Consider the following 12,500-nt stretch of genomic DNA (forward strand, 5'->3'; position numbering starts at 1 on the left):
ATATATGAAAGCATGTATTCTAATAAGGACACAAAAATAATTGCTGATATACATGATGCTCCTAGAGAAGTGACAGAAATTGCCATTTAAAGCAGAGTTTACTAGAGTAAACTGTGAATGACTAAAGCAAGTTTTGCGGTGTTATCCATAGCATTTTGATAACTGTCAATATATAGGTAAACAATCAAATAGCCAAGGCAGTACTTACTTCTGGTTCGCAACAAGTCAACGAAAGGCAATCAAAGGATATTATTCCTTCTAATGTATACGGACTTATCTGCTTAAAAAATCAGTTTTGTCCTTTTTAATCGTAGGGCACCAAGGTTAAATGTGCAAGCCTAGTAACATGAAGTTTTGGAATTGGGCAATCATGTTTATAGCATTAATTAACAATGTAATATATGGTTTGCATGTGATGTTATTTTCCTGTACATTTCCTTTTTATCTGAATTTAACCGGACTTACTCATTACAAGAAATACCCATATGAACTAATGTTTTTCATATTTTCAGAGAGCCAATTAGTTTCATTCAACATGTCAAACCTTGATCACTCATATTAGTACAACATCCATGCAAGGTGAACTATACAAGATGTTAACTTTAAAATTTTTATTACTATTAACTTTGAGCTTTTTTAAATCTTACAATAGAAATTAGTAGGAAACAATTTTTTATCTTTACCTTGCAGTTGTAAAGAAACAATAACAATATACACAGATACCATTAAATGAATTTGCTCCCATGGCATTCACATGACATAGAATTTATAAAATAAATATATCACTACACAAAAACTTTATTCCAATCCACACGGTTCCAGACATGACATGACATATTTAACATTTAATTGAATTACAACACAGCATAAGTAGTTTTATTAGAGAAGAGTGCCATTCAAATTAACCTATAAACTTATGTATACCTCTTCAGCAATTAACTATTGGACTGCTATCTGCCTCTTGAGTGCTGTTTTCAAATAACGATTGTAAATCTCCTGACTGATTGACAACCTTGTTTTATCACATTAGTTAGACTGTCTATCTGGCAGTATTGGCATCTTCATTACTTGTATTTAGTTAGTATTTTCTTTTGCTGTGACCATAAAAAGATGGACTGGCTTTCCTAACAACACTTCCGCACTGCCAAGTTCACACACACTAAGCACTCTGCAGTCGGAGGTAAAAATCAAAGCCCAGCTGAAACCAGCAATCAGGGACGTAACTGCCAGAGCATCAGCACTGTTACAATAAAAAGGTAAGATTACCTGCACAAATGGTCCGGTATAACAAAATTTCAATATCATGAAGCAAAGCTTACAAATACAATAGACTGATGCTCAAAGTTCAGTATGAGTATGATGCAGATGCTAAGTTTAGAACACCACAAAAATCATTTAATATGTATCTGCAGAATAAATATCTCAACTGATAGCAGAAAAACAAAAATAGGTTTACTGAAGATAGAGAGTTTCAAAAGCCTTTCATCTTTAGGCATGAAAATGAAATCCAGGATTTCAAAACTTTTGTCTCTTTTTTTTCAATAAACTTATTTTGTGTGTAGTGGGTTTTTCTGTTACTGTATTGACACGTAGATTTTTTTGTCAATCATAACCGATGTGAAATATTACCCCCAAGAATTATGAGTTATTGAAGGGAATGAAATATATTTCCTTATTTAACCCTTCGTATTAATTTATGCTGAAAATATATGCATAGCCATCAAATTTATACAAAATAAATTCCTGTTGAACCAGTATATAATTTGTTTATCTGCTTTATGCTATTTGTTGATGTTGAAGGTATTCTTCATCCAATAAAACAAATAACAATGTGATTCTTTTTCCATAAACCTGATCATTTCAAGAATTCCATATCATACGAAAATATTATGTACAAACTCAATAATATACAAAATTTCCATTGTATTTACAGCTATACAAACATATGCATGTTTATACAAGTATGTAATGTATGTGATCAAATATATACATATACAAATATTTTTTTTATCTAAATACAAGTGTCTGAAAAATGGAAAGTATAAATACAATGACTAAAAATATTGCTAAAAAATGTGAAAATAAGATAGAGCTCATTACCATCATAATCATAATAACAAAAATCATAATAATAATGATAATAATAATCATAAAAATAATAATGATTATAATAATAATAATAATAATGATAATAATAATTATAATAATAATAATAATAATAATAATAATAATAATAATAATAATAATGATAATAATAATAACAATAATGATATACAACTAAAAAGAGAAGTGACTAGGAGTCCAGAAAGTTCTTGAGACTTTATCTCCATATCCATCTTAATCATGGTGGTCATGCTGAGCTTCAGCTTCCCTCCAGTTGTTGAGGATTGCCTCTGTCAGCCTTGCACACAACTCTGACGTGAGGAACAGCCACGACGCACAGCTCAGGAGGAAGACCCACGCTGCCCACAAAGCATACAGACAGCCTTCTGCCATTTTGGATGGCAAGTTTGCCTAGGGGAAGAAAAGAGCAATGCCACTTTTTTGCTTCAAATTTAGAAAATAAGTCAGATTGCAACAGCCCATTCAAAATATGCTCAGCTTTCAGTGCTCTACTAAATTAATATTGGTAAAACTATGCTTGGCTTTAATCCCTCCATGATGGGTCACACATAGAGGGGAGGAAGGTAAGGGTCAAGTAATATTAAATTTTGAGATTTTGTTTAATTACTTGGCCAGGGAAAGTGTATGAGTCACTCACTGACTGCAGTGAGTGACAAGTCTGGCTTATTCCCTTTAACCTCAATTCCAGCCAACATTTTTGTTATATATTTACCTTTAAGGACTATTAAAATAAAGCAAAACATCCTTTCTATAAATTTGCCTTTTCAAAAGGGATTAACCCACACAGGACGGGTGGTACAGCATGTGTACCGCGTATTCAAAAGCCCAGTTGCCGGGCGGCATAGTATTGTGCCGGCTATTCAATTGATTTAGGCCTAATAATTCGAACGCCCCGGCATTTGGACATTCAAGGCTAGAATTCCCCCGTCGGGAATGGGTTAATAACATAAACCTCTTTTTAAGAAACATTTGTGTTAACCCAATGACGACGGTGTGTCACACCCATGTGACATACAGTTGTGCTTGATGACAGGGCGACACACCAGTGTGACATCCCCGAGGCGATATTACTTAGGCCCGGCATAGGGGGTTGCCAGCACTCGCCGGGCCCGTTGAGATTAGGTTAAGAACAGCATCTTGTACTAAAAGCTTCATTTATATAAATATTTTCTAGGAGTCCATGTTCTAAAACACTGTATGTAAAACATTTTTCTGATTTTGTGAAAATACAGGTTTTTATGCAATACATATCTCTGGCCTTTAATTAATTTATGTATGAGTTCAACATACATTAATTTTATTTTTCTATGCTAACAAGAAGTGAAATTGGAAGAATGTATGAATTATTTGCATTATCCTCATCATGCACACATTAAATATTTAGAATAACCATACACAAAATAGTTTTAAAAAGTTAAAAACTACATCTTTACCCTAAAAATAACTCAACTCACCTGAAAGTCTGAGGATGTGACATTTATGTCAGCAATATCCTGGTCAGTGTAGTGATTAACAAAGGAGACCAACTGCAGGACCGAGTATTCTGAAGCATTGAAACGTCCAACTCCATTCCCATTATGAAACAGCAGGAGTGTTGGGGTTCCCATTACACCATAACGGGCATTTACACTAAAATAAGGGAAAAAAAAATCTATTAAAAATAAATATTGGATTTTCCTTTTCATTATCACTTTTGTTCATTATGGAACTTATTAAAAGCTAAAAACTGTCTCTATCACTCTATTACTGTTAAAACAGCCTATACATGCTATACTCTCTTCCTAACTGGTGGGCATAACGTGCTTATAGTGGTATCTGTACTTGTAGTATGAATCATTTGTAAGAAAAACTACACTAAAATGCAATTTCAATCATGCAAAAAAAAAAATTCAACGTTTTACTTACCTATGGTGTTCAATACTATCTAAACCATAAACTGGTATATTGGGAATAGAACGTGCCATGGCATTCACATATGGTGATCCCTTTACAGAAAATGGGCAGTATGGGCTGAAGAAATACACTAGATAACATGGTCCAGCCAATGTCCTGCTTGTTATGTTGGGGTCTCCCTGAAGTATCTTCATGAGTGCAGTTGCATTGATAATCTGAAGGTGTATCAAATAAATTACATATAACTTCTACATAGCAATTCAATCACTGATCCTGCATGAATGATTAATCTGTGTCATAAATATGCAAGTCCTATCCATTTCTGGTTGAAACTAATTTCCTTCTTTTTCTTTTCTTCATAATTAAAAAAAATGTTTATCTGGTTTATTATGTTGACTAACAGGAAAAAAAATATTACCTCAACATCTTGTATTGGTTCACTTGTGTTGACTTTCGAGCAAACTGCCTTTTTGCTTCCTGCATTAGAGTTCCCACCAGTGCCCCCACTTCCAGTGCTGTTGGAGTCACTGGTGTTGGCAAGATTATCATCCTCTTTCTCTGATGAACCAGATGATATAAGCGCCTCTTCTTCTACCTAGAACCATGTAAAATATAAGTATCTGCAGAACAAATTTAGGTTTCCTTTCATTAAGATTATCTTTAGTCAATACAATAAATTTACCTCTGATTCATCTCCCATGCTGCCTTCTGTTGTGCTGTATTCACTGTTCTGTTCCTCTTCTTCATCATCATCTGTTAAGCCTTCAGGCTGAAATGCAGTAACACTCCCATGTAGATTTCATAACTAATAAACTTATATTTTCATATAAAGTAATAAAAAAGTGTTTTCTGCATAAGGAGGAGAGGAGAGAGGAGAGAGGAGAGGAGAGAGGAGAGAGGAGAGAGGAGAGAGGAGAGAGGAGAGAGGAGAGAGGAGAGAGGAGAGAGGAGAGAGGAGAGAGGAGAGAGGAGAGAGAGAGAGAGGAGAGAGAGAGAGAGAGAGGAGAGGAGAGGAGAGGAGAGGAGAGAGGAGAGAGAGGAGAGAGGAGAGGAGAGAAGAGAGGAGAGAAGAGGAGAGAAGAGAGGAGAGAAGAGGAGAGAGGAGAGGAGAGAAGAGGAGAGAGGAGAGGAGAGGAGAGGAGAGAAGAGGAGAGAGGAGAGGAGAGAAGAGGAGAGAGGAGAGGAGAGGAGAGAAGAGGAGAGAGGAGAGGAGAGGAGAGGAGAGGAGAGGAGAGAGAGAAATTTGAGGAGAGGAGAGGAGTGGAGAGGAGAGAGAGAGAGAGGAGAGGAGGAGGAGAGGAGAGGAGAGGAGAGGAGAGGAGAGGAGAGGAGGAGGAGAGGAGAGGAGAGAGAGGAGAGGAGAGGAGGAGAGGAGAGGAGAGGAAGAATAGGAAGAGGAGAGGAAGAAGAGGAGAGGAGAGGGAGGAGAGGAGAGGAGAGGAGAGAGAGGAGAGGAGAGGAGAGGAGGAGAGGAGAGGGAGGAGAGAGGAGAGGGAGGGAGAGGAGAGGAGAGGGAGGAGAGGAAGGAGGGGAGGGAGAGGGAGGAGAGGAGAGGAGAAGAGAGGAGGGAGAGGAGAGGAGAGGAGGAGTGGGAGAGGAGAGGAGGAGAGGGAGAGGGAGGAGAGAGGAGAGGAGAGGAGAAACGGGAGGAGAGGAGAGGAGAGGATAGAGGGGAGAGGAGAGGAGAGGAGAGGAGAGGAGAGGAGAGGAGAGGAGAGGGAGGGGAGGGAGGGGGGAAGCGAGAGGAGGAGAGGAGAGGAGAGGAGAGGAGAGGAGAGGAGAGGAGAGGAGGAGGGGAGAGGAGAGGAGAGGAGGAGAGGAGAGGAGAGGAGAGGAGAGGGGAGGGGAGGGGAGGGGAGGGGAGGGGAGGGGAGAGGAGAGGAGAGGAGAGGAGAGGAGAGGAGAGGAGAGGAGAGGAGAGGAGAGGAGAGGCGAGGCGAGGCGAGGCGAGGCAAGGCGAGGCGAGGCGAGGCGAGGCAAGAGGAGAGGAGAGGAGAGGAGAGGAGAGGAGAGGAGGAGAAGAGAAGAGAAGAGAAGAGAAGAGAGAAGAGGAGAGGAAAGAAAGAATAGAGAAAGAGAAAGAAAAGAAGAACCTGGAATGGAAAAAGAAAATCTAAAAAAAAAATTAAATAAAGGACAAAAAAAGGAGACGGAAAAGGAAGAGGATATGGAGGAAGAGTAGGCAGGAGAGAAATAGGAGGAGGACAGTGGGAAGAGGAGAAGGAAGGCAAAAAGAATAAGAAACCCTTTTCTGTGCAGAATGGGCATTAATAAAGCATAAAAAGGTTTCATGTGATTGTAAACATTTTTCAGGCTAAGAAAACTTACATTTCCTTCCATCCTACCTTCAGTTTCAATAAAATTTCTCGAAGAGGAATATTTTCCATTTCAGGATCCACTTTGTTCAATTCCGATTCATCTTCATTTTCTCCACTTTCAAATGAAGTTGGTCCTTCTTCATTTACGTTTACAGCTTCACCATCTTCTTTCATATCTGCTTCTACAACAATTGGTATTTCCTCTCCAAGAGCTTCCTCGATTGCATCCCCATCTGCTGGTTCTTCCGGCATTGCTTCTTTAGAGCATTTGCTGTTCATTTCACAAAAGTCCTGTGAGGAGACCTTTTCCTCTTCTGAATTGAACTCTCCATCCTGGTCAGTGAGCATTGATAACTCACTCTGGTCATCGTCATCTTGCATTAATGAACAGTCATCCATGAAACAAGCCTCTTCAGTTGGTATAGCTTCACTGGCCTCTTCTTTTCCTTCTGCATTTTGCTTCTCATCTATGAGGTATGATTTCTTCCCACTGGCCTCCCAGTCGCCATCAGCATCATGCTCACATTCTTCATGTGTTCCTACGCTTTTAGCATCATCCTGTGACTTTACAGCTGTTACACACAAAACCAAAAGAAGCCAGACACATCCTGCAATATAAATATACATTTGTAATTTCCAAGTTTAGCACACAAGTTCAGAGAACATATCAATCTTTAGTGCAATACCAGTATATACTTATCCCTTTTGTTATCTTTATCACAAAAAAGGGTCTGGATGTTAATGTTTTACTAAATAAAAAACAACATATATGATACATATGATATGATGCTTTATTTCATATTTCCACACTTATTTCATTCACTATGAAGATATAAGCCTATGTATAAGTATGTTTATGCACATTATACAATACACACATTTATGCATATCTGAGGTTGCTTTGTTACTACAAATTACAAAGAAAAAAAATACTCCATCACTTTCTCTTGTGAAAATACAATGTGTTACTCACCTATGTGGAAACTCTGCTTCCACATTTCGACCTGTAAAGAAACCACAGCGTAATTAACATCAGTGGGCTGAACTAGATTTTTTTCTTTTTCACAATGAATTCAAAGTCAAACCTTTAATATTCACCTAACTTTTGACCCTTGACTTAGGACTTGATTATTCAGGACATACTCTATAGAGACTTTTGTCTAAATATAAGAAAGAAAAAAATAACAGGAAGGCTAACAAAACATAAGTTTTCTTTGGGTAGTTTACATTGGTCAGTTATATATGATAAAAAAAAAATCCTGAATTCAAAGTAGATAAAAGTAAGATAGAGAGTAATACAAAACATCAATCATAAATCAATAGAAATAGCAGTAATATGCATGACAAAAATGAAAATAATAACATTTTCAGTACCACTAGTAATGATAACAATAATCAGAAAATGCCTATCATAAAGACAGTAATCATAATAGTGCACTTGCCCTTTACAGATGGATTGCTTAGGACTTGTACCATTCATCTTTAGTTGTCTCATTATGAGATGACCTACTACAAACATGATTTTAAAGAAGTAACAAAACTTACTTAGCAATAACATGGGCTTCTCCCACATTGCTATATATTGGGTTACATAGTTTATTGAAAGTGCCACCTAGTTTCCTTTTGTCTTACAAATCCTTTACATATATAACAAGTAATGCCAGTAATACCACCAACAAACATCTACTAGAATACTACAATGAAAAATAAAAATGTTAGAAAATACAAAACAACTTAAGATATTGATACTAGGATCCTTATCATTTTTGTGGACTGTCCATGCTTTATCTTGAAAAAAACATACTGAGACTGGTATTTGCAAACCACACCATTTCCATACTACACTTCATGTCCCCTCCTCCCTAACTATTGCAGCCAACATCCTTGTTAAAGTAACTCTATGATAAATAAAATAGTATAATTTCTGTTTCTGGCATACCTGTAATGCAAAATAAGCACACATGAAATTCTTAGATCCATGGATTCTAAGACATTTTTCAGATGTGATAAAGTTCATGCACACTGAGTATAAAAGTTATCTAATTCATAAATTATAAAAGTTCAATAAAAAGTTCAAATCTTTTATTCCCATGATCATGAATGTGTATAGTATACAGACCTGCCTACTGATGTATCATCTTACCAGGAAAGATTCAAACTATCCTAGCCGAATATATTTAGTGGAAGTTTCTTAGTCTTTTCTGTAGCATTTGAGATGAAAATATGCTGGGTAATTGCCTGATTATATGTTTACTGATTTATTGATTTTATAAATTAGCGACAGCTTTGTCTTAGAATTTATAAACTGATGCCTTGTACAGTCTGAAACTGAATATTAACCAGTTTTATTGGTGTCAGTGATTTAAACCTTATTGTAACAAATAGCAAGAAGAGATTGCTAAATCATTTAATAATTAATTTGTGGGATTAAAGAACATCAGAATCATTTACATTACAAGAAAATTTAGTGTATGTCCAGAAAACACTAGCCGTGGTTTTCAAACAAGGATTTTTTATTTGTAATCATACTGTTTGAGTTCACTTGTTACTTTGTATGATCCTACAATCTGCAGGCCAACCTAACAGTAGCACTATGTCAAGTGATTGCTATGTCCTCCATTTTTTTGCACAGGCCAACAAACTTCTACTACATATATTCTGCCAAGACAGAACTTGGATCTGTTAATTGACAATAGATCATCAGAAGGGTATTTAAGCAACATCTTTGTAGAATATGCATGGTAGAGGTTTGTTGGAATCTACAAAAATATACATTATATATAATATACATATATATATTTAGTGTCTGAAAGGGTTGAATTACTTTAAGTAACTTTTTTATGCTGTAGCCTGTATATGATTAAATACAGCTGTACCAATAATACTCACATGTATTGTTTGTCAACTATAGATCATATTCCATGTAACATGTTACCACATTTGTATAAAAAACAAAATGTAATTTGGTCAAGGACATATTTCTTTCTATTCTATTAAACAATTCTAGACTCTGACGAAAAGGCCCATATACTTGCAAATATCCTGTCTTAGCGCTGATATTTCTTTTATTCTTTACCGGTACTAATAAGAAGTTTTAGTGTTCTCCCACTTGGTCCTGGCGCAGGGCTGCCAAAATGCCAGCAGGAGGTTTACAGGGACATGGTGTAAACAAACCTCTGTGCTCGAAAAGCACCTATTTCTTAAAACGTTAATGATTATGAAAGAGATTTACACCCAATATATAAACTTTGCGACAATTTATTACCCGATCCCTAAATATGGTATATGTTTATTTTATCATTTTTAGATCTTCTGGAGCTGAGTTGCATGAGGATTTATCAAAATGGTTTCGGCAGAAGTGTTGCAGCAGCGGCCGCATTCGGGACCAACTTGACGGAGCTGCTTTGTCAAATTCTGAAAATGTTTGATGCAGTGCTGTATTTGAAGTTGCTATGATTTAATTTGTGCTTTGGAGGGTGTCTTCAGATCACTGTAGGTATTATATGATCTTAATATCAGAATGAATTTAAATGATATCCACAGAAATTGCTATAACTTCCTGTTTTTTTCATGTTCGAGTACATTACAATATTTAATTTCCTGTGGCAAGTTTTCTAACCGATAATTCTGACCTACGCTTTATTCCCCCAACTTCAGTGTGTTTATCTAAATCTCTGTGGTTCCTTGTATCCTCTGGTATCCATGGATTGCATTTGATGCATATCCAGATAAAGTAGCTGTAGTCTGTGGAAATCAAATATTGTGAGTATATTGACCTCAGTAGCCGGGGAGGACATATAATTATGAAAAAGAAATTGTGCCATAGACATTGATTAATTATGAATTATACTAATATCCTTAAATGTGCTCCATCTCCCAAAACCCTTCTCATTAGTGGATTACATTGAGGCTCCATGAGCCTTAATAGAATAGGGCAGTCACTTCCAGCAATTGCCTAGCCTCTGTACCTATGGCCTTTTGGCAAGCATTAGCAAACCTCCACCATATATTCTAGCAAGATAAAACCTGGAATGGCCCTTCATATGATAAATTGCTAGAAAGTTATCCAGTTTCATCTCTCCAGAATGCATGTTGTGGGGGTTCAAAGGCCTTTTCAGGAGAACAGGCCTAATTCAATGCTTAACCCATTAATGCCAGGTGACAAGATATCACGTCATGTGGTGGTAATACTTTTAGCAGGTGACTTGATAATTTGTCATGGCCTTTTGTATGGCCAACATGCTGGGTGATTGGGCACATAGCGGTCAGCCATGGCCAGTTCGGGCGAATAGCTCAAGGTGTTAGGCCTACATGCTTAATATACTGATATATAGACCGATAGTAACCAAAACAGCTCTGTCGCTATGGTGTTGATAGCAAGCCACCATTATTACCTTCCATATTGTTTGTATATTTCTGTTCTAGAGACTAAAACTATTTTATCTAGTTGGTATACATCATTGTTATAAAAATCCGTGGTATCAGTGATGAATAGTTTCTTTTAGAATTATCCAGTTAGCCATTTTTGAGATGTAGAAATATTCTCCATTGACTTTTCAAAATTGGTATTAGTCAGGGAAAATCATGTTTATCCCATTATTTGGTTTTAGTGTAGGTATGAGTGGTAAAAGGGAAGGATAAAAGTGCATTTTATCCACAAGAACACATTATTGATGATTTTGAATTTTTCCAGTCGTTGCAGGCAGTGAGGTCTCAAAGAAGAGAAGGGAGGGAAGCAAAGATGAAGGATTTGTAAGTCAACTTCGTGTGATCTCTGTATTATCAGCATATTGTCTTGTTTGTGTTTGATTATATGCATAACATAGTCAAGCAGTGCTAGTACAAGTATGTTTATATTTATATATTTTTAATTTATTTTACTCTACTTTTACTTTTACTTTTGTTCAGATCATCAAAGAACCCGAAGGCCTCGGGAGAAGCCAAAGGCCAAAATTCTCACAAAATGAAGAAAGACAAGGAGATCCTAAAACCTTACAAATTATAAGTATCCCAAAAAACTTTTTGTTAGAAATTATATGAATAGGTTGTGTTATATCTTGGATATAGTTTAAAAATACTTTATTAATTAATGATATAACTATCTTATTTTTTTATAATTAGGTATTGTCTTGCAAAGTTATTAAAGATTATTATATTTCAGCACGTCTCATCAGATTCTAAGTTTGACAGGAATAAACTTCACAAGGCAGACAGTCATTGTAAGTAATTTTCTGTATGTTGTTCAAGGTTTTCTGTTATTTTCTGTTAATAATTTGCATGAGTTTTTAAACCCTTTGGATAATACTAGTAGGTAAAGAAAGTGCATGTATCAAAATTGTATTTATTATTTCTTTAATTTCAGGGATTTACAGAACTAACCTTAATTCCATCCAAGGACAGCATCCGTTACATCTGGTTGAACTGCAAACAGTGTTGTGTATATCGTGTGACTCTGAACGACACACTTGAAGTACAATTCCAGTATTCTGATCCACTTCTTGAAGTATGCCAGCAAGATTCCAAACAGTTAGTATGGATGATTTTACCATATGGGCCATTCCTTATTCCTATAGAAGTATGATTTTTTCCTTGAGATGTTATGGTTTATATCATTTAAGACAACCTTGAAAAAAAATTATAAAGATCTTCATGCATTTTATTTACAGGAGAAATCTTGAGTACTTCAACAAAGCCCAAATAACAGGGGTAACTGCAGTAGACCCAGAAATAGGGAGAGGAGAACTTGTTATCACAGTGCCCTTAGAAGCTCAGCACATGATCCAAGAAGGGAAACCTTTACGAGTTGGAGTTGAATTTTCCCTGGAAAAACCTTTATCAGGTTTACATTTTGTGGTACCTAATACAGAAGGAACATTAGTTGAGGTAATTATTTATGTGTGTTTGTATATTTCAGATTTATTCCATTCATCTATAGATTTGAATTATGATTTGTACATATTGCTACAGAAAATAGTTTTGGATCTTTTTGCTTATGTTGCTATGATTATTCTCTTTCAGAAAGGCGCTCACATGTTCACATATGGCAATGAAAATAGTGCTCGGTTATGGTTTCCCTGTATTGACACATGGAGCGAAGTTTGTACATGGAGATTGGAGTTCACAGTTGATGAGTTTATGACAGCTGTAAGCTGTGGTGACCTCCTA

General features: G+C 36.3%; 2 protein-coding genes across 6 annotated transcripts in view; one reads left to right on the forward strand and one right to left on the reverse strand.

Moving 5' to 3' along the window:
- Positions 1 to 596: 596 nt before the first annotated feature.
- Positions 597 to 9,515, reverse strand: bug (thioredoxin domain-containing protein bug). 3 transcript variants are annotated; one of them, XM_043011122.2, is made up of 8 exons: positions 9,412 to 9,515; positions 7,309 to 7,339; positions 6,363 to 6,943; positions 4,700 to 4,786; positions 4,436 to 4,612; positions 4,030 to 4,232; positions 3,579 to 3,753; positions 597 to 2,514 (listed from the first exon to the last, which is right to left on the reverse strand). In XM_043011122.2, exons 2-8 carry the CDS (start codon positions 7,331 to 7,333, stop codon positions 2,338 to 2,340), a joined length of 1,425 nt encoding a protein of 474 aa, XP_042867056.2. In that variant the 5' UTR covers positions 7,334 to 7,339; positions 9,412 to 9,515; the 3' UTR covers positions 597 to 2,337. The 3 variants fall into 3 exon arrangements, with proteins under 3 accessions (XP_042867056.2, XP_042867055.2, XP_042867057.2); XM_043011121.2 differs by having other exon boundaries at positions 9,371 to 9,509; XM_043011123.2 differs by having other exon boundaries at positions 2,191 to 2,514; positions 9,367 to 9,492.
- A 174-nt stretch (positions 9,516 to 9,689) lies between these two features.
- The window catches only part of Taf2 (TATA-box binding protein associated factor 2), a 16,721-nt gene continuing 13,910 nt past the window's right edge, over positions 9,690 to 12,500 (forward strand). The window contains exons 1-7 of one of the 3 annotated variants that reach the window (XM_043011118.2): positions 9,690 to 9,831; positions 11,029 to 11,087; positions 11,244 to 11,336; positions 11,500 to 11,554; positions 11,698 to 11,861; positions 12,002 to 12,218; positions 12,354 to 12,500. The exon at positions 12,354 to 12,500 is cut by the window's right edge and continues 92 nt beyond it. In XM_043011118.2, coding sequence (XP_042867052.1) covers positions 11,077 to 11,087; positions 11,244 to 11,336; positions 11,500 to 11,554; positions 11,698 to 11,861; positions 12,002 to 12,218; positions 12,354 to 12,500 — 687 coding nt within the window. In that variant the 5' untranslated portion in view covers positions 9,690 to 9,831; positions 11,029 to 11,076. The remainder of the gene's footprint in view (positions 9,832 to 11,028; positions 11,088 to 11,243; positions 11,337 to 11,499; positions 11,555 to 11,697; positions 11,862 to 12,001; positions 12,219 to 12,353) is intronic. The other 2 variants (XM_043011117.2, XM_043011120.2) reach the window with 2 other exon arrangements.

This window comes from Penaeus japonicus, unplaced genomic scaffold (genome assembly GCF_977035675.1).
Source record: "Penaeus japonicus unplaced genomic scaffold, GWHDUDI00000001_assembly GWHDUDI00000010, whole genome shotgun sequence".
In the NCBI taxonomy this organism is placed as follows: Eukaryota; Metazoa; Arthropoda; class Malacostraca; order Decapoda; family Penaeidae; genus Penaeus; species Penaeus japonicus.

Coding starts and splice junctions, on each gene's coding strand:
- bug (XM_043011122.2), bottom strand. CDS start 7,333: ATGTGGAAGCAGAGTTTCCACATAG. Junction 4,233..4,435: donor AACCAATACAAGATGTTGAG/GTAATATTTTTT, acceptor ATACACCTTCAG/ATTATCAATGCAACTGCACT. Junction 2,515..3,578: donor TCACATCCTCAGACTTTCAG/GTGAGTTGAGTT, acceptor TTCTTCCCCTAG/GCAAACTTGCCATCCAAAAT.